This window comes from Amia ocellicauda, chromosome 2, assembly GCF_036373705.1.
Source record: "Amia ocellicauda isolate fAmiCal2 chromosome 2, fAmiCal2.hap1, whole genome shotgun sequence".
Taxonomy (NCBI): Eukaryota; Metazoa; Chordata; class Actinopteri; order Amiiformes; family Amiidae; genus Amia; species Amia ocellicauda.
In genome coordinates this window covers 4,973,106-4,993,729 of record NC_089851.1, presented here as the reverse complement: position 1 = coordinate 4,993,729, position 20,624 = coordinate 4,973,106, and the positions used below count along the sequence as shown (strand labels likewise).

Here is a 20,624-nt window from a genome sequence, read left to right as displayed (position 1 = left end):
GTGTGGAAGAACCGGGAAGAACGCAAAGCGTCCTAATGACGAAAAATACTGCCGTAAAGATTGCAATTTGCGACACCACGATATAAAAGATATAGCATAATATGAAACGATAGAGGTTTTTCTATCGTCATACGATATACACTCACCTAAAGGATTATTAGGAACACCATACTAATACTGTGTTTGACCCCCTTTCGCCTTCAGAACTGCCTTAATTCTACGTGGCATTGATTCAACAAGGTGCTGAAAGCATTCTTTAGAAATGTTGACCCATATTGATAGGATAGCATCTTGCAGTTGATGGAGATTTGTGGGATGCACATCCAGGGCACGAAGCTCCCGTTCCACCACATCCCAAAGATGCTCTATTGGGTTGAGATCTGGTGACTGTGGGGGCCAGTTTAGTACAGTGAACTCATTGTCATGTTCAAGAAACCAATTTGAAATGATTCGACCTTTGTGACATGGTGCATTATCCTGCTGGAAGTAGCCATCAGAGGATGGGTACATGGTGGTCATAAAGGGATGGACATGGTCAGAAACAATGCTCAGGTAGGCCGTGGCATTTAAACGATGCCCAATTGGCACTAAGGGGCCTAAAGTGTGCCAAGAAAACATCCTCCACACCATTACACCACCACCACCAGCCTGCACAGTGGTAACAAGGCATGATGGATCCATGTTCTCATTCTGTTTACGCCAAATTCTGACTCTACCATCTGAATGTCTCAACAGAAATCGAGACTCATCAGACCAGGCAACATTTTTCCAGTCTTCAACTGTCCAATTTTGGTGAGCTTGTGCAAATTGTAGCCTCTTTTTCCTATTTGTAGTGGAGATGAGTGTTACCCGGTGGGGTCTTCTGCTGTTGTAGCCCATCCGCCTCAAGGTTGTACGTGTTGTGGCTTCACAAATGCTTTGCTGCATACCTGGGTTGTAACGAGTGGTTATTTCAGTCAAAGTTGCTCTTCTATCAGCTTGAATCAGTCGGCCCATTCTCCTCTGACCTCTAGCATCAACAAGGCATTTTCGCCCACAGGACTGCCGCATACTGGATGTTTTTCCCTTTTCACACCATTCTTTGTAAACCCTAGAAATGGTTGTGCGTGAAAATCCCAGTAACTGAGCAGATTGTGAAATACTCAGACCGGCCTGTCTGGCACCAACAACCATGCCACGCTCAAAATTGCTTAAATCACCTTTCTTTCCCATTCAGACATTCAGTTTGGAGTTCAGGAGATTGTCTTGACCAGGACCACACCCCTAAATGCATTGAAGCAACTGCCATGTGATTGGTTGGTTAGATAATTGCATTAGTGAGAAATTGAACAGGTGTTCCTAATAATCCTTTAGGTGAGTGTATATCGTCATATCACACAGCCCTAATCAGAGTAAATCAATGCTATCATTTAATATCAAAGGACTGCTTTTATCGTACTTAAGACATAAAAGTCGTTTTCATGTATGTGTGCAAGCTTATTGCCCTAAAGTACTACATTTCATGGCTGACATACTGCAGGATGGTCCCAATTTCAAGTAATGAACAGAGATTGAAAGAAACAAACAATAAACAACACAACCAATTCTGGAATGACATCCAATACAGAGGAGAAAAAGAGAAACCTTTAACTTTTTATTGAATGAATGCACACCACTAAAACGATTGTGCTGTAAGACTTCAGACGGAAAGCAATAACATCTTTATTCAAAATTGTGTTGACGTAGCATCATTACCAAGCTGGAGACAAACGGAAAATGGACGTACAGCCATTCAGAGGGTTGGGTTTCATCATGATGTTTCTGTATGTGTCTATAGCTTTCTAATGAAGACGCATGCCAGTGTATAGTGTCTTCACTATACTCCAAATACTAATTAAACCCGTTTCCTAACATTCTCTACAGCAGGATTGAAAACATCTTTGCTTTACAAAAATGTCAGAGTACAGTCGCATAACCTCACACATAGATCATGGGGAGATATGAACTCTAAATGGGATTAACTGGTGAAAGTTTCCCACGCTCTCTTCCATGTGTTTATGTTGTCCGCGTACTAGGCTAGCTATTTTCTCAAAGTACCCAGTACTGACAACTCCTGGTAAGAGGGTAATTATAGGACCAAGACCTCAAAATATAGTCCACTTGGGTTAACAGCTGATGACAAAATCACACCACGTCTGCAAAGATACGTTCGACTAAACCATCATACAATAAACTGATCAAAATAGTAAAAGACAGCATGTACAGACAGCAAATAGTAAAAGCATTGCCTTGAGACTGCCTCGTGTACCAATGGATTCCCAAAACAACATTAAGAGTGCACCGAGAAAACTCTGCTCCCGTTTACACAACACGAACACTAGAAGATAATGAAGGCCCAGGTGTTCATCACTGGAAGCTGCGGAGACCAAACCCAGTGCGGCTGCGTCTCCTGTGGACCAGAGGGAAGTTACTACATTTAAATGATCTTTAATTCCATCTTAGTAACTGTGGCTCAACGGGAGGGAAAGACAGTTATGAACCACAAAGGGCTCAAGTTAAAGCTAAAGCCATTATGAGGAGCATTCATAAATCAATCTGATGCCTAGGGCACAACTGGATATTTGAATTCCATGCCCACTGGCACAGCCGTGCTAGATTTAAGAATAATAAGACAAGACCTCCTTTTTCTTCCAAATTAAAGAGTTGTGATAGAAGTGTCTCTCAGATGTGATCAAATTAAATATGAATGTCTATATAAATATGACTGTAGCTTATAAAATCTTGGGATCCTTTTTCCCCTCCTGTAAACTGAAACACTACAGTATGTGCAATTAATTCTGTTTATGATGTAGGCCTATGTTTGAATATAAGCAAAACTTAATTAATGATTCCAGGACAAAAATAATACCTGCTGTATAATAACAACAGCTTCACACAACACATAAGCCACCAGCTTTTACAGTAGAAGAAATGAGCTTGTTCACTTGTTCACATGTTCATATCAATCATCATATATAATTGTATTATTTATTAGCCCCTGCCTCAACAATATTCATATGCAGTTGAGTCACCGTTTGTCCTAATGAAAGACTTTCAATACACCGTGTGGAGGTGAAAAGGCGGGGACGACTTCTGCGTTTAATGCCGGTTTCATATTCAATGTCAATTACATTCGGCGGGGCAGAGGCAGGGCTGAAATTAGCCACGTTCATCCCAGAGACAGAGGACTGTAAATTGCTCTGGCAGAAAGAACTGGGGGTGTGCTGTCAACATGAATCTCCACGAGAGCCTGTGCAACTTGCTCCCTACTGTGCTTCCACTAATGAACTCCTTCGCGTTCGTGCTGTATGTGACCATTTCCAATGTAATTTCCAGCTAACTATCAATCCTTTTCCTCTCTGATTAACACTACTGCAAACTATCCTGATAAAAACAGACAATCAGCACATGTAATCAGTGAAGATTAATATGAATGTTTCACCTTGATGGTTTCAGCCGAGGAGGTCTAACCGGCTCCAAGAACAATCTGCAGAGTTTATTACTGCCACTGTTACATGCTGACTACAGGTTTTGGCTTTTGGAGGGGAGAGACTTTCATCTGCCGTCAGCACAACTGCTGGCACACTGCGAGTCCCGCCCGGCCACAACGATGGCCATCTCGGAGTCCAAGTCCGAGTCCAGCTCACCTCGAGCTAACATGCTGCGTGACTCGCACAGAGCTCCTGCCGGAGGAGGAAGCAGTGTGGGCTCAATAAATCTGTTCAGGCACGTTCAGTGGCGACACATTTGTGTGCACACGTCCAGAATACAGGTCCCACAGTCGGGATCAATTCCTTGCGCTTAATCCCAATTCAATCTGTTTCCACACAAATTCAATGAACCTACATTCTTATGATCTGTATCTTTCATTACATTTCCAAACAGTAGTTCTTCATCAGGATGAAGTCTCCCACATGTTGACAACTGAGCCGCCATCTTGTTCTGTGCGCTGTAGTGTTTGTGATTGTCAAGTCATCAATTGCAATAACAAAGGTGTTGTCAACTTCAGATTGCCTTGACGTCATCTGTGCAGATTATCCCCTCCCCCCAAAGTGATGTTTTTATGATAATTCTCAGGCTTTAACTCATTATAATAAACTCTTAATCTGACGCCAGATTCTCTCATTAAGGGGGTCGGATTATGTGAAAGATATGGGAATATATAATTATTCCATTATTATTATTATTATTGTAGGTTATGCACAAAATGATAGCTGGCACTTCGGAAATTACAAATCAATTAACAGAGCAACAATAATGATGGGGGGAAGGTAAAATAACTAAAACACAGAAGCTGCTTTGGAACTTTTAACCACAATATTGGGATTTTGACAGCAACAAAACTTCCTTCGTGTGTAAACCAAAGAGACAGTAAATATTGATCACAGAGCTTTTCCAAGTTGAAATAACATCCAGAAAGCACAATGACAATGACATTTAAGTGCAAATCATTAATACGTTGTGAAGCTTTAAAATAGAAACTGAAAGAGATGAATATCCATAAAACCTCGCGTTTAAGAGCAACATGGAGTGTCCGTTCGGCTGACAAGATACAAACACATCCCTGTCATTTTGTTTCTCTTGAACAGGATGATCAACTGGGTCGCAGCTGACAGCGGCATATCCAGTTCCAGGATATTTCCACCAATGCCCTCCTGGCCCAATATTCACCCGCTTTCAAAATCCATAATTTATTGTCAATCTACTGTCCAGGGCATCTGTGTGTGCATACTCATGTTTTATCTGGATGGTGCCCATTACCATCCGCACACATATTCTCATCCTGTGCTTCAAATGCTGTCTCTCACACAATTGGGCTGTTCGCAGTCTATGGCCTTATGTCAATAGCACTTCCAATTGAACTCAGCAGAATGAAACCAAAGCTAATTATCATACATTCAATTAAAACAAATATATTGTCTATGTACTTGGCAAAACGGATTGAAAAAGCTTTTAAGTAGAAAATGAATAACCCCATTCCCAACACAACTGCTAAAACACAGCAATCCATCCAAGTACATTTTTAAAATAAACTTGCATCTGCTGCGGTTCAGTTGGTACACAGATAGAATGATGTCAGGCATGAATTATGTGTCTCTTCCACACATATGAGAAGACATGTGAAATACCAGCATTGCTGGGCACTGCAGCCCCTGTGTTTCACTCCAGATACTCCTGGAGTTTTTTTTTTTACTCTTGGGTTTCAGTTGCACAAGGTTGATTTTAACCTCATCCTTTTCATATAAACGCATTAAATCCACGGGCTGCCCGTATCAATCTCCAGTCCGTGCAGACTGAGGATGATGGAAACAAATCGTGCAGGAAAAAAACGCTCGGAATTCAAGCGGAATGTAATTACTGGTGCACTGCACTGCTGTCAGCCACAGGCCGCCTGCACCGAGCTCTCTCTCCCCGGCCTTGCATGGCACTCATTACAGGTGATCGCCTGAGAGCTAACACGCTGTGGAAATGACTGCATGGCTGTTCATGAGGCAGATCGGACGCCTGGGTCTCCAGCGCATCCCTGGCCTCTATGCGCGCTGCTGTCACAGGCGTCACTCCTGACCCGCCGCCACCACCGCTGGCACGCTTCAAACGTGCTGCCGCGCCACAGCCGCTGCTACAGTGTAGCGACTGACGCACACGCTTACTACAGCGACAGTCGGGAGAGGGTGACGTATTGACACACTGCGGGGTGTACCCGCGGTGCCACCAGCCAACATGGACGGAAGAAGCAATCCGAGCCATTTGCACTGCAGGATACAGGTGCACGCCAGAGCAGGTGTAGTACAGACGTGCGTTTACACACAAACTAAAGTTGGCCAATCCAGAAGCGTGCACACCTACCTACACCCCCACGGCTCCCCTCGTTACAGTACACGCATGCATGGCCAGTGCATCCTCAGTGTGCATGTACGCCGCTGGGCACACACCCACACAGGTCAGGTACGACACAGCACCTCCTCCAGCCTCCATCAGCCGCAGCCGATGCGCCGACACGCCTTGCTTTGGTTTATGATAACAGGCAAGCATGCGTGGGTCTCCCCGGCCCTGCAAACACAGCCGCCGCGACTCACCCACGGATCTGTAGCCCAGGATGGCGATCTTGCGGGATTTGGGCTGCGGCATCTTGTTCAGCAGCGACTGGACATCCACTTCACTCAGCAGCTGTGCACATGCGGAGGCGGCGGGGCTGGCGGGGCTGGCGGGGCTGGGGAAGGACGCGGTTCTCCCTGCTATTCTCCCGGATTTCCGACCATTACACGGCGGAGAAAAAACTCGGGCATCTGTACCCTCTGCGTCGCTGCCCGATACAACCTGGCGCATTATTCATGAGCACGCACTGCTGATTGGCTGGGGTGCGAATCGGGGCGGGACCAGGTCAGCTCGGCGAGCGGGGGTTGGTTGGTGGCGGTGCTCGTCACGGTTAAGCTGTGCCAGCAGGGCTCTGATTGGTGGATGGGCTGTGTCAGTGGCTCCGAGGCGGCGCTGCGGGTGGTCGTGCGGTCTGTCATTCACAGAAACGCGTCACTGGCAGCCCGGCGGCCCATTCGGTGGGATGCTCGGACCCTCACTGCATTCGTGGGACACTGTATGGGCTAAACTGGGAAAATGCATGGAAGTTGGATCATAAATAAGCCTTATAATACGGCAATATTTCTGAATATTATCAAAAGACAAGGACACCTGTTATAGATGACACTTAGATTTGGATTAAAGACATTTACAAAAAAAAAAAGCAAATACTTACTGCCATTTTGTTTATACACCGATCAGCCATAACATTATGAGCACTGACAGGTGAAGTGAATAGCACTGATAATCTCGTTATCATGGCACCTGTCAGTGGGTGGGATATATTAGGCAGCAAGTGAACATTTGGTCCTCAAAGTTGATGTGTTAGAAGCAGGAAAAATGGGCAAGCGTAAGGATCTGAGCGACTTTGACAAGGGCCACATTGTGATGGTAGACGACTGGGTCAGAGCATCTCCAAAACTGCAGCTCTTGTGGGGTGTTCCCGGTCTGCAGTGGTCAGTACCTATCAAAAGTGGTCCAAGGATGGAAAAGCGGTGAACCGGTGACAGGGTCATGGGCGGCCAAGGCTCACTGATGCACGTGGGGAGCGAAGGCTGGCCCGCATGGTCCGATCCAACAGACGAGCTACTGTAGCTCAAATTGCTGAAAAAGTGAATGCTGGTTCTGATAGAAAGGTGTCAGAACACACAGTGCGTCGCAGTTTGTTGCGTATGGGGCTGCGTAGCCGCAGACCAGTCAGGGTGCCCATGCTGACCCCTGTCCACTGCCGAAAGCGCCTACAATGGGCATGTGAGCATCAGAACTGGACCACGGAGCAATGGAGGAAGGTGGCCTGGTCTGATGAATCACGAGTTCAAGGTGTTGACTTGGCCTCCAAATTCCTCAGATCTCAATCCAAATGCAACTTACAGGACTTAAAGGATCTGCTGCTAACGTCTTGGTGCCAGATACCACAGCACACCTTCAGAGGTCTAGTGGAGTCCATGCCTCGACGGGTCAGGGCTGTTTTGGTGGCAAAAGGGGGACCTACACAATATTAGGCAGGTGGTCATAATGTTATGGCTTTTCGGTGTATGAGGACACCTACATATTTCTGCAATAATAGACTACTATTGTAGATAGCTTTAACATGTCTCTTTTTATGATCTGGAAACAATGAAACACACATTAATTCATAACATAACAACTAGATGACTGGAACAGGTTTGGAAAGACCCACGTTATGATAATCCTCCATTATTCTGTCCAATTTATGTAAATAAACCCATGCATACTGCAACTTTATCAGATATGCAAACACATTAAATATCCATGGTATCCTCCTTTCTTACAGCACCTGTAATTCTGTAAAGACGTGTGGTCTTGAACGTTGTATTGCCGTTTTCTTGAGTGCAGACCCAACTAATTCACAAATGGGGCAATATCTCAAATTGTGGTATAATAACATAAAGATAAACAAAATGGATACATTGTGTACATACATAAAATAAGAGCATATATGGTTTCTTTAAGAATGGATTTCCAACTTATGCAGAAAATGTTAAATATATTTTTACCCTGAGGGATTTTACTGTGCTTGCTTATTAATTTATGTATTGATTTATCCTCAGTAATTCATACTGTCTTAATCTTTCTCTGAAAAGATTTTTAAAATACATTAACGAAAAGCTTTATAAAATTATCGTTAAAGAAGATTGGTCATACATTCAGTTAAAACAGCAATAAGGACACCAAAACCATTGAGCTTTGGGTAAGAAACTTCATTTATCTGTTATTCCACATGGAGTTTGTGTGCCCGATCGAGTGTGACGCATCGCTCCCATCTGTCAATATCTCGGGCTCTTCAAACGGCTTTGGAAATTTTAATTTACCCCCTGCCTTGTTTGAAGGCTGCTTTCTTCAAGTGGAGTCATTATAGACGACCGAAGTAAAGTTCTGCCTGGCAAAATGAAAACCACAATCCTTATTTCAATTAAAGTTGGAGCTGTTGAGGATAACAGGCCCAGAGAAGTTCCCAGCCTGCTTGAAGAGGTAATAAACATGCTTGGTTTGCTGATAAGTTCATTTCTGAAACAAAGGAAACCTGGCCAAGCCAATAACCAGATGTTGCTCTGCTGCCACGGCTGGCTCTCACACCCAGTACAGTCACAGACACGGAGCGCAGGCTGACATGCTCGCGCTGATTTAAAAAGCTCACCTGTGTTAAATATTTGATGTGTAATTACTCAGGGTTTGGATGTTTTCGACTGGGACGGCCCTGCTGGGTCTCCTAATGTGAGATACCCGCAGTGCACTGTCGCAGGAGGCTGTTCACGGTCTGTGTGAAGGACGGTCTAAACAGCATAAAAGTGGCATTGACTGCTGCTCCCTGCTTTCTCTCCCTGCAGCCTGCTGCCCGGTACGATGGCTAAGCACGAGGGAATAAGACGTTCACCGTGACCCCGAAGCTAAGGGAGTCCATTTTCTCAGCAGGGAGTGCTCATGTACGGCTACTACTGCTGTTAACCAAAGCTGACAATGGTAACCCATCACTGCTGAGAACAGCCATTACCAGAGCAAACAGAAATGAAAGATTCAGTGCTTTCAACTGGGTTCAGGTTTTCTTGTCTTTTTATGATGAATTTGAGTCAAGGCGCCGGATTGGTAGATTCATATAGGCCATGTATGATGTATATATATGGATTCGAAAGGAGAGATCCAGTCCACACTGCATTGAAAAAGCAAAGTCAGCAAAATGTACCTTTAAACATTTTTTTTCTTTGTGGAATCATCAGGTCTTAAAGTGCTGCCGTGACTTTAAAAAGCAGCAAACCTATTTTAAAAGTTCACAAGACAATACATACAGGTGACACTCATTAACGAACAATCAAGTAACCATCATTAAACAGTAACAAATATCAATTGACAATTAAATGCTATGTTAGAACAGAACAAATTGAAAAAACTGACTATCAAAGAATGCCGTTAGCAATGATACCAATAATGGTTAAAAGGTTACAATTACAAACAAGTGAAGATTATTAATGATCAAATAGCTCGATTAAGATGGCAGTAACGTACATCAATAGCCACTGAAATCCGTGCTGTGACGTATTGAACCCAGCATCTCAGAAGATGTGTAGAAGTTCATTGTGCTATGGCACTCCAGTGACTATCAATTGTAAGCACAATAGACAGGAGACATCCTAGTAGTAGGACACTTTGTTAAGCTTTCAGATTGGATTTCAACCTTCAGCTATTGTTCACACCTGATAGGCTTTTTGTATTCGGATAGTCTTTTTTTTTTTCTAGGTGCAGCCATTCACTGTCTGCTATCACTATCTGAAGCTGTTTTTAAACTGCGTTTGACCTTAATTGTTCAGATGGCTGCATTTGGAAATATTAGGGTGGAGCAAAACATAATGAATGATGCAGAGGGGTTTTTCTGGGAGGTTTTTCATATCTGCATTCTGTGTTTAGCCTGCCATCTAGTGTCGCGTATCGTATTAGACTGTGTAGTCAGAGGACCGTGTGGCTCTCTGTGCTGAGCTCGGATCTAGAGTCGTAACCTGGCTCGGGATGGGTCTGAATCAAAACAGATGATCAGGATGTTCTCATGACTTTGACCAGGATTTATTTTTTCTGTAACCCAGTTAGCAATCCAGTTTGCCTTCACAGAGGACTACATGGCCTACGAGAACAATACCTGAGGAATCCAAAATATAATTGTTTAAGAGCCGCAGGTCCAGAGTACAAATGTGTAGCATACACCATACATCTGAAAATCATGAATACAGGTCTACAGGTGCACACCTGCTGGCTTCCAGAAAAATAAATACAGTCATTATTATTATTATAGGTTTACATAAAAAGGGATTCTACCGCAGCATTAGAAAATTCACAAAGGTTGCCCCAACACATAAACAAGCAAATTATATTTTAAAAAGCAAAAGAGGTACAAGAAATAATAATAATAAAAAAAAAAATGCATTCACAATATTTTCCTTCTTACATGGTATACTTCCTGATACCTATGAATTTAATAATGTTTGGATTTTGTTATTTAAATATTTGTCTTACATTTGTTATGTGTCTCTCTTCCATTTTTTCTCCTCCTAATACAACTGCGGGACAGGGACCTCCTTGATGGCAACTCAGTGGAAAATATTCAGAGGAAAGTACTATTTGCAGAAATAATGTACCTTTTTGGCACAGAGAAAATGATGCTACATAATGCTTAATATGCTCCCAGACTGTCTAACTCAGATAACACTTAATTGCATTTTACACATTCTAGTTGTCCTGTGTTAAGATGCAGTTAAACTTCACATCCCTTGCACATACAAACATATTTGGACAACACAACACGCTTCCTCAGGTAAAGGTGTAAGACAATGACTTTTTGAGGCACATATGTAATGCTGCCAATTTATTCATGTGGGTGGCAGTGCAGACAGAACGGAGCTCAGCTCTGACCTGAGTGCTGCAAGAGAACTCGTTATGTGTCTGATTAAAGCTCATTTCATTATTGGTCAATAGCAATAATACAAAAGGTCCACTGCATACATTTGTAAGTCTTTAAAATTGGAAGCAGTGTTGTGTCAGAGCTAACAGGACTGAAAATCTCCCACAATCCCTTCTAGTCATGTTAGGGAGGCTTTTTCAGGAATCGTGTTCTTTCCTGGGAATTTTTTTTAGCACGGCAACTAACCAAAGCACGAATTAAACATTGTATGTACTGTAAGTAATTAAATATATTTCTGTATCACAAAACATAGCAATACTGAGGTCAGAATATCATCAACGATTTCAGTCCCCACTTCTTTAAGGTTCTGCTTTTTGAAATCATTACATATACCTAATCCATGTCTAACGATGCTTTAAACGGCCCAGTGGAGCAGTGACAGGATATTATTCACTACAGTACAGCACTAACCCGAGAGCTCTGATTAAACCGCTCTGGTTAAGAGTAGAAATTACTCTTCCTGTAGGATTTATTTTAACTAGCTTAACATAGGTCCACACTGTTTGAATGTTACAGATTTCATTTGCTGTGCTGACTATGTGGCTGTTCCTCTTAAATCAGTTTACAAAGTGCTATCATTTTATGAAGCCTGAAACCCTGTGAGGTTTCCAGTGACTGTTGGTTTTGTTATCATCCTTCCCTCAAAGCACATATGCATGATACCCCAAATAAAAGGTTGTTTGCGTGCTGTGATGTCTCTTGCATTTTAAGTTAAATTGTAACAAACAATAATCATAAAATTGAAGTGACCACAAGAGGGCCACACTGTCAAAGAATCCCTTTCACAACTTTGGAAATATATCAGTTGGAAGAGAATACTGAATAAACTCTCTCTCTCTCTCTCTCTCTCTCTCTCTCTCTCTCTCTCTCTCTATATATATATATATATATATATATATATATATATATAAATTGTGTGCAGTGAATTGTTAGGAAATTCATTCATATTCAGAAATCAATTAATTCCACAAAATTCAGTCTGTGGCCACTTAATAATTGTTATTGTCCAGATTAAAAAAACATGCCTTGATAAGCAGTGATATCCCCCCCTCCCTCCAGCCTCCATATAGTGGCACCCCAACAGTCCCTGGCCTTGCTGGCGTGGGGGCTCATTATCCCACTGCTCACACCAATGTAACGATTTAATGAAAAGACTCAAAGTCTCCATTCGAGAGCAGTGGCTTTATTCCAGCCCCTTGCCAGTAGGCACCTATCCCCACATGTTCACCCTTCATGACATATGACCTACACCAATATCATTAGTAAACACATGATAGTGCACAATTACAGGACTATGTGTCCTATCATTCCTGATGCACACAGTGTATTCCTACGCTGGGTATTAGTCTAATCACATGTAGCACTAGTCAGATGGTGTAACCCTGACATGCTACAATATTATAATTATTATTATTCCCCAAGAAATGATGGTTTGGGGTTTGTGTGTAGTAATAGCATAAAAATCCTATTTAGGGATGTGTATTATTATTAGTACATAATAAAGTGAAATCATAAATAAGTGCTTGTTATATGATAGTCATCAGACATGGAGTGTTGGACCGTTATTTTAAAGGACATTATGAAGTTTTAGTTAAAAGTTACTAAAACTAAAAAGTAAAAGAACAACCACAGACTACTTTACCTTTCTGCTAACAGATGTGTAGGCCTAGAAAGCCGAGTCCCGCAAGTGAAGCTGTGGGAGATGAGGAGACGATGCCCCCCACGCAAACAATCGCTCATTGTAAGCACTGACTCACTGCTGGGCACACAACCCCGCCAGTGTGCGCTGTGCCACCCGCTGCCCCGGGCTGCCAGCCCCCCTGTCACACGTGCCTGTTGGTGGACACTAACCCCCCACATTGACCGCGGGCACCTGTGGCCGGTGGGCTGGGGCTCCGCACAAGCTATCGCGGGATTTCGGCACAGACAGGTGAGGTTCGCTGAGATGGACACTGATCTCTGATTGCAGCTGCTTTCACACTCACGCACTGTAGCCGCGGAGGAGCAGAGGTGCGGGGTGCTCTCACGATCAGCGGCGGTATTGAGATCGCGGTTATCGTGTCCTTGGCGTGTCTTGCGCAGCTGGAGAGCAGCGACAGTAGGACGCGGACACACCTGGTCACATGACCGCCGCGGCGTGCGATACCGGTCTGGCAGCCGAGCTCCGCGCAGGCATCTGTTCCGCATTCTGCATTTGTTTGAACAGGAAATGACTTGGGATTGAGTTAATAACATGATAGTTTCTGTTTTGTTGACTGGTTTGTAGCTTTGCTGTCATCTTTATTCGATCGGTTTTTATTTTTCAGGATGGATGAACTCAAAGTCTAGGTTTCACTTTCAGCCGGGTTTGTTTCCTTGTTTGCGGCAGAGTCGTAGTGCCGACCGGTACCGACCCGGTTTCATCCGGGTCCAGCGCCACACAGAGGGTAAGCAGCAGGGACTGACTGCACTGTTTTGCTAATTACAATTCAGACACACAGGACATAACTCCTTTAAAAAGGAAATACTAGCCAAATACATGAATACAAGTTAACCAAAGGTGTCACACTTGAGGCAATTGCATATCAATTACATGTGGTTAATAATACATTTCAAATAATTTCATAAATGAACAGCAACAAAGCATCAGTGTGACAAGCACAGCTGATAGGCAAGATGCGTGTTCATGTGTCTATATATAGGCTATATCTGGAATTGTTTACTGCCTTTTTTGCCTAAATTAAACGTATATAAATGGAAATAACATCACATGTGCACAGGGTTTCAATAGATAGATCTAGTTTCCATTATTTGAACAAGTCAGGTGTCATTAGTGATGAAGCAGATCATTTTAGTATACTGTTTTTTTACTGTAATCTAAATAATTATTTGATGGCATAACTTTTGATAGCCGGATCGGATTCAGATTTGTTCTGTAGATATGTGAGCCCAATGAACGAAAAGGCAAAGCTTGCACAAACAAAGAACAAAGTACAAAAGTAGTGTATCAGCCTTACCTAAATGATAATATGCTGAACAAATAAACTGTTGTGATTGCCCAGTTTAATATATATCCAGTGCGGCGCAGAATGTGAGTTCAGCATTATTTTGGCGATACGTGTGTGTGTGGGCAGTTGACAATTGAAGAAAGTTGAATTCATCGTGTGGTACTGGGGAAGGCTGCTGATTGCTCACTCTTAAACACATGCACCAACTGTGAGTTAATGATTGTCATGCATTATCTCTGCCTGGCTACAAGATACAAAGTATGAAGGTTATCGTTTTGTGGTGTAAGGTGAATGTCAATATGTGGGAAATGGCATGTTGATTTCCTTGATTGTTGATTATGCAGGAATAAAGAAGTCTGGAGAAGTACAACTCGGCCAACCGCAAACCTGAGGCAGTCTAGCCTCCCTGGATATCCAGATATGAGTCAACCGTCTAGATCGGACAGGGGACAGAGAGACCGGAGTGACCGTGAGCACAGGGACCGGAGAGACCCAAGGAATGGAAGAGCTCCTTCCAGTGAACGGTCGGTGGCATCCCAGATTGCCCCATTTGTGCAGCACCTTTACATTTACAGCTAGCTCCATTTATAGAGAAATAAGAGAGACCGCACACTCTAGCATCTTGGCACTATTTGTCAAAGACATTGCACCGGTTTATATTTATATTTATCTTTAGTTTTGAAAATCCCTTATTCATAATGAATTTGTTAGTTATTTGAGGCCAAAGCTATGTACTCAATGTATGTCTGACCTCCTTTATTAAAACTGTAGAAACTTCTGAAAAGTTCTACTTTTCGTGAGGATCTAAAATACTCTGAATCCTACAAAAACAGTTGCCATTCATGGAGAGTTACACAATGACATAAAAAAACAAGATTATCATACTTTTTCCAGCTTTAAGCACTAAAAGATGATTCTATGCCCAATCTTTCATGTCTGGAAATGCATGATGGAGCACGCTAAGAAGCAGTAGAGTAGCACATCAAGAAAGGTCCAATCTGGGTCATGTTGACAGACCTTCAACCCTGGAGGTACAGGTTGTACTCATTACTACATCCCCAGAGGCTCACTGGTTTGGTCAACCAGCAAGAATCCCTCAGACCTGCGTGGGTAACGTCTGCCTCCAGACACCGGCAGGACGTTCTGACATGAGCTCTCGTTGCCATTCATGGAGAGTTACACAATGACATAAAAAAACAAGATTATCATACTTTTTCCAGCTTTAAGCACTAAAAGATGATTCTATGCCCAATCTTTCATGTCTGGAAATGCATGATGGAGCACGCTAAGAAGCAGTAGAGTAGCACATCAAGAAAGGTCCAATCTGGGTCATGTTGACAGACCTTCAACCCTGGAGGTACAGGTTGTACTCATTACTACATCCCCAGAGGCTCACTGGTTTGGTCAACCAGCAAGAATCCCTCAGACCTGCGTGGGTAACGTCTGCCTCCAGACACCGGCAGGACGTTCTGACATGAGCTCTCGTTGCGATCTGCTTGTCACCTTGGTCCTGGGGAGCAACTCTGACATCACACCTGCTTCAGACTGCTGACCGGGTGGAAAAGAACAGCTACAGACAGGAGTGTCATGGGCTTCTGCAGGGTCAGCTTTGCATCACTAGCGCAGCCCTCTGGGGATAAGAAGAGCCCGATTATTGCCGTCATCTGGCTAGTTGTAGCTCGTTGATCTGAGAATCACATGCTGTCGTTTCTCAAAGGATTCTTCAACGACGTGGACAGATCTGGGGAAGGTAGACAGGTAGCTTAAGTAATTAAAACTATGGCTGGAACAAAGACCCAGACTGGATTGGTGCCCACTCGCTCTCAGTGATTAAACCATGCCACACAAAGGTCTGATGTCTTCTTCCGTCCCGTGGCAGGTCTAAGTCTTCGAAGCCCCCTTCCTACACCAGATCCACCTCCGCGCCTCCAGAGTACCGACGTGACGCCCCCAGAGAGGAGCGCCCCACGTCCAAATGGTCCAACGTCTGTTCTCGGAGGGGTAAGTACGCACGACTCGCTCCACGCCTCGCCTCTGAAGAGCAGACGTGTCTTGTGAAGTGACGGCGGCAAATCGGATCAAAAGAAATGATCGGCACCTTTGTTCTGGATGTTGGAGATGCTCAAGCTGAGATCCTGAAGGCAAGGCTGTGGAGTAGTGGGTCACGTGATCAGATATCCGTGTGTGCGCCATGTTTTGTTTTTATGAATAACAATGACGTATAGCCTGCTAGTTGTTCAGCTGTCTAAAATTGAAAGATAGATTGTTACTTGGGTGTTGGATTGTATTAGGGAATATATTAATGTTTCTTTCTATTCTTGTCTTGGTGTATATCAGCATTTTAAAACGGTTAATTCACTCAATATCTCCCATTAGGTATTTTCACTTGAATTCATATTTTGTTCCACATGGATCTATATTAATGTTTTTTTGGAGTCCTAGAAAAAGAAAGAAGGATTAGCTGCAGATTTACAGTTTTGTTAAATGTTTCCAAGAGTTTTTTTTTTATTTTGAAACCACACCCATCGATACTGGATACCTCCGTGTTGTTTAGGTTCCTCCAAAGTACTCGTCCGACCGGTTTTCTGGGCCTCAGACCTGCTGCATACAGCACGGTTTCCAGCTGGAGCTGTGATATCTGATCTGAGGAGGACGTAAACAGCCCTTTCAACCAGGTTCCCGTCCAAAGTAATCCGTATAATGTATATATTTTGGCTGTGGCCACAGGCTCTACATAATAATAATAATATTTAGGAGATTGTATCAGTAAAACAGCTGTTTGAGATGATTGAATACATTGAGAGTATACTACATTTTAATGAATGTCTTTGGTGAGCAAAAAGTATTGATACTTGCTGTTTATACATTTATTAGTCCTTGGTTATAGGATCACTCAGGCATTGAACCATTAGTAGATCGACAGGTCTGTTGTTTATATTTGTTTATATAAAATGTTTATATTTTGATAATCTAAAAGATTATATTTTGAAGGATTTTGGTTATTAAATGTAACGCCACTTCTTCAATCTATACTAAATTAAGAGGAATTCACTTGATCCCAATTGGATTATATTCCAATGGGAATGGGAATACACGATGCACATTAAAGATGGATAGAAACCTACCTTCCTTTTCCGAGACCCGGAGGTTTCCACGGCCTGCTAATGCGTTTCTGTGTTTTCATTTTGCAAGTCCCTCCAGAAAAATCTCTTCTAATTTCATCCATAAGGTGTCAGTCAAGTACAGGGAGTGAATTTGACTCTCGTCCGCAACAGCTGGAAAAGGTCTAATGACGACTACCTGCTCAATTAATTCAGTAAAATCGAAGTGTATTGTGGCAGCGAGGGGATCGGTTTGTCTTCTGCGGGTTATGCAAGCCCCGTTGCGATATGGGAGCATCTGTCAGGCCTGGCTGCTCTGACGCGTCTCGGTGCTAAGCTGGCCCGTATCTCTGCGTCTGCGATCTGATCCATTTAGAAAAGATCGGCTTTGGGAAAGTTTCTGTGGAATCAAATAATGAACAGACAAGTTTCTCTTGGTTTTATAGCGGACAAAAAGAAATCGATAACACATCTTCCCTGGCCTTATAGCGCGCTCTCCTTTTCTCAATCATTCCTGAACATCTGGGGTCCAGAGTAAGATTCATTACTTCAGAGTACGGTGATCTTAAGTTTGTTGCTGGACCCCACTGACATTTTCCTTTCGATGAAAACTCCCCAGTTGAAATTGTTATTGTGTATTTATCGACCCAAATTGCCAGAATCAAGGATCAATACCAGGAGACGCCAAAGAAAGAAAACCAACAAGAAAGCAGTTTGTTTGCAGGCCGCTGTGCTTGTGACAGCTGTTTATATCCAGTCCACCGCACTGTGCTAACTGCCCTGCTTTTCATAACCTTCCCCCGAAGAGCCCGTAAAAGCAGTTTGCTGGTAAATAAAAAACAATTCACTTCCTCTGCCTCTGTCTGAGAGAACAGCGGGGTGACCTAAATAACGGCCCCAGCAGCTGCAGGAGATTTGAGGCCACCTCATATTTGTAGGCTAGCAACTGAATGATTGTTCCCGTCGGCAGCACCCACGGGGGATGGAGATCTGGCGGTTTGCTCCCCTCCCCGACACCCCAGACCGCCATGAAGGGCTACGGTTATTGATGTTCCCAGCTGTCTGTGGAGAGATTGTTTGGCTTCTTTTGTCACAGAAAACCTTTCATTTTATGCTTATATTTCTACTTGGAGAATAATTTCCCCTTAGAATAATTGTCTGAGACCTTTACACATCCGTGAGCTCAACTGTGAAGGATTTAAAGACAGGCCAGTGAGTCTCTGCAAAGTCAGTGTGTTTTCTAGTGGGGCGTTCCTGTATCTTCTGTCTTCACCACACCTGGACAAAGAACAGTGCAAATGATGCGATGTATCCCAAATGCTCTGGGTTGTGTTGCATTTTTTGCTAGATACTTCATCCAGGGATTGTGGATCTTATTGTTTTGTAAAATAACCCGTTTAAAAAATTGTAGCAGTGCCTGTTTACGTTAAGATGTATGGTTTCTGCTTTCTTAACCACACTGCATTTAAATGGAATACAAGTGTCATGAATCGCAGCTACGGAGAAAAAGGTGTTTTTTTGCTTTCAAAAGCCAAAAAACAACCAGAAGGAAAGGATTAGGGGTTTACAGCCTCTCTGTACTTAAACTGTGTTTGGAGGAGTCGTTTCGATCTGATCCAGATTAGGATTGTGGTTTAATCGGCCTCAGCCGGGTGTGCGTATTTGTTTGTTTGTTGTCGGTAGCCCCCGAGCAGGTTGTTGCCAGAAAACACTTCAATTGTAGTACAGGCAAGAAATTCTCACCTCCCTTCCTACAATACCTGAAGGCAGGTCTGAAATGACTTCAGGTACGCTAGTGACATGTTCACAGTCATGCTTTTTGGGGGTCAGACTATATTATATTGACAGAATTTACGAAGCGTGGACATTTTTTTTAACTTGTCTCGCTGTAGGCAGTCCTATGAGCGTGTCTGCCTGGTTAGGCGAGTGTGTCCAACATCCCCGATCGCAGATAACCGGCTGTGAACGTCCCCAGCGAAGAACAGACCTGTGTCGTGTGCCTAACCGTGTACTCGCCCCCCCGCAGGCATCGTGCTGATGTGTGCGGCCCTGACCAACCTCATGGTCCTGATCTGCGTGGTCGCCTCCCAGGCCGCGGCGTCAGGGATGTCATCCATGGGCGGCCTGAGCAGCTTCAGCATCAACTCGGCCTACAGCCCCTTCGAGGGCACGGAGATGCAGCAGGTGCGGGACCTGGACATGCAGTACAGCCAGATGCGGGCCCCGGGGGTCTACGGAGGCGTGGCCTTCAGCCTGACCATGGGCGTGCTCAGCCTGCTGTTCGTGGTGTCCGGCACCAAGTCGCTGTACCGCTCCTCCATGAAGCTCCTGGTCGCGCAGTTCTTCTTCCAGCTGATTGGCGCGGTGCTATACGTGGTGGCGGTCGGCCTCTACATCCACTTCGTCATCACAATCAACGCCACCGACGTGTGCCAAAAGCGGGCGCGGCTGTACGCGCGCCAGGGCTACACCTGGATGAACTGCGAGGTGCAGGGCGGCGATGCGGCCGTGGCACTGTTCGGCATCATCACCACCCTGCTGTACGTGGCGGGCTGCGCGCTGGTCGCCCAGGCCATCAAGGCCGTGAGGCGCCACGAGAGTGAGCGCGGGCGGCCAGAGCCCGGGGGCAGGGCCAACACAGTGCCCCGGAGCCGGCACCCCCAGGCCGAAGCCCTGCGCATTTAAACCATCGCACTGCTGCGTACGGGGGCAGCGCGGGCCTGTTGACACTCTATAAACACCCTGTACACACTGTCATATCTTGCATGTATTATTTTGCCAGTCTCTGCCTTAAACTACAGGAACCCAGCTCCCCTGAACAATGAGAAATAATGGACACTTTAATTACATATTGTATATACTGTTGGTGTTTTTGACCAAACTGGGTGGAAGCAAATGTGTAAATGTGTGTAACATACCCATGCTGGCAGCCTCATCAGAACTACATTAATGTCTCTCTCTGTGTTTTCCTTCATTAATAATTGTATGTGACCCATTTCCGAATATCTCCTGCTGAAGGAATGACTATGAATGGTATGGGCTATTCGGAGCAGCCAGGAGAACATGCTCTACTCCCACCGTGGGTTTCTTCTTTTTAAGATTGTTTTTAATATTGAGTATGGTGAAAATAAAATGTTCTAGTTTTCTAACTAATAAGTAGATTGAGTTTCTAATGAGCATCAACTTCCACTTCCCAAACCAGCTGAATGTCTCTTTTCTATCAAGTCTGACCAGAACAAAAACCCGACTTAAGATGAGTGTCAGACCGCTCTTGTTCACTTACTCAACACCTCTAAAACAGAAGCCGTCATAAAAAAATAACTAAATTCATGTATGTTTTGCTGCTTTTCAATCAAATAAACATGTTGAAGGGCTCTGCATGAAGACTGATCTGTTTTCCGGATGACAGGAACTCCAGGGTTGGCTCTGACCACCGGAGCGCGTGGGAAGGTTCAAGGCTCACTGCGGCCGGAAGCG

The 20,624-nt window shown here is 44.0% G+C and overlaps 2 protein-coding genes across 4 annotated transcripts in view; one reads left to right on the top strand and one right to left on the bottom strand.

The window, feature by feature from the left end:
• rheb (Ras homolog, mTORC1 binding) overlaps positions 1–6,360 on the bottom strand; it is a 44,907-nt gene extending 38,547 nt beyond the window's left edge. Inside the window, exon 1 of the mRNA XM_066716556.1 lies at positions 6,096–6,360. Within this exon, the coding sequence (XP_066572653.1) occupies positions 6,096–6,345 (250 nt within the window). The 5' untranslated portion in view covers positions 6,346–6,360. The remainder of the gene's footprint in view (positions 1–6,095) is intronic.
• A 6,397-nt stretch (positions 6,361–12,757) lies between these two features.
• LOC136762920 (MARVEL domain-containing protein 3) lies at positions 12,758–20,521 on the top strand. Of its 3 annotated transcripts, none has more exons than XM_066716537.1 (5): positions 12,758–12,989; positions 13,366–13,485; positions 14,391–14,570; positions 15,926–16,047; positions 19,174–20,521. In XM_066716537.1, the coding sequence occupies exons 3-5, from the start codon at positions 14,467–14,469 to the stop codon at positions 19,830–19,832; spliced, it is 885 nt and encodes a 294-aa protein (XP_066572634.1). In that variant the 5' UTR covers positions 12,758–12,989; positions 13,366–13,485; positions 14,391–14,466; the 3' UTR covers positions 19,833–20,521. The 3 variants fall into 3 exon arrangements, with proteins under 3 accessions (XP_066572634.1, XP_066572625.1, XP_066572642.1); XM_066716528.1 differs by lacking the exon at positions 12,758–12,989 and adding an exon at positions 12,991–13,069; XM_066716545.1 differs by lacking the exon at positions 12,758–12,989 and adding an exon at positions 13,080–13,207.
• The last annotated feature ends 103 nt before the right edge of the window (positions 20,522–20,624 follow it).

Bases quoted from the DNA above. Each gene is read 5' to 3' on its own strand.
- LOC136762920 (XM_066716537.1), top strand. From the start codon at position 14,467: ATGAGTCAACCGTCTAGATCGGACAGGGGACAGAGAGACCGGAGTGAC. The intron at 14,571-15,925 runs GTCGGTGGCATC...GTCCCGTGGCAG, and splicing joins AGAGCTCCTTCCAGTGAACG to GTCTAAGTCTTCGAAGCCCC. The intron at 16,048-19,173 runs GTAAGTACGCAC...GCCCCCCCGCAG, and splicing joins CAACGTCTGTTCTCGGAGGG to GCATCGTGCTGATGTGTGCG.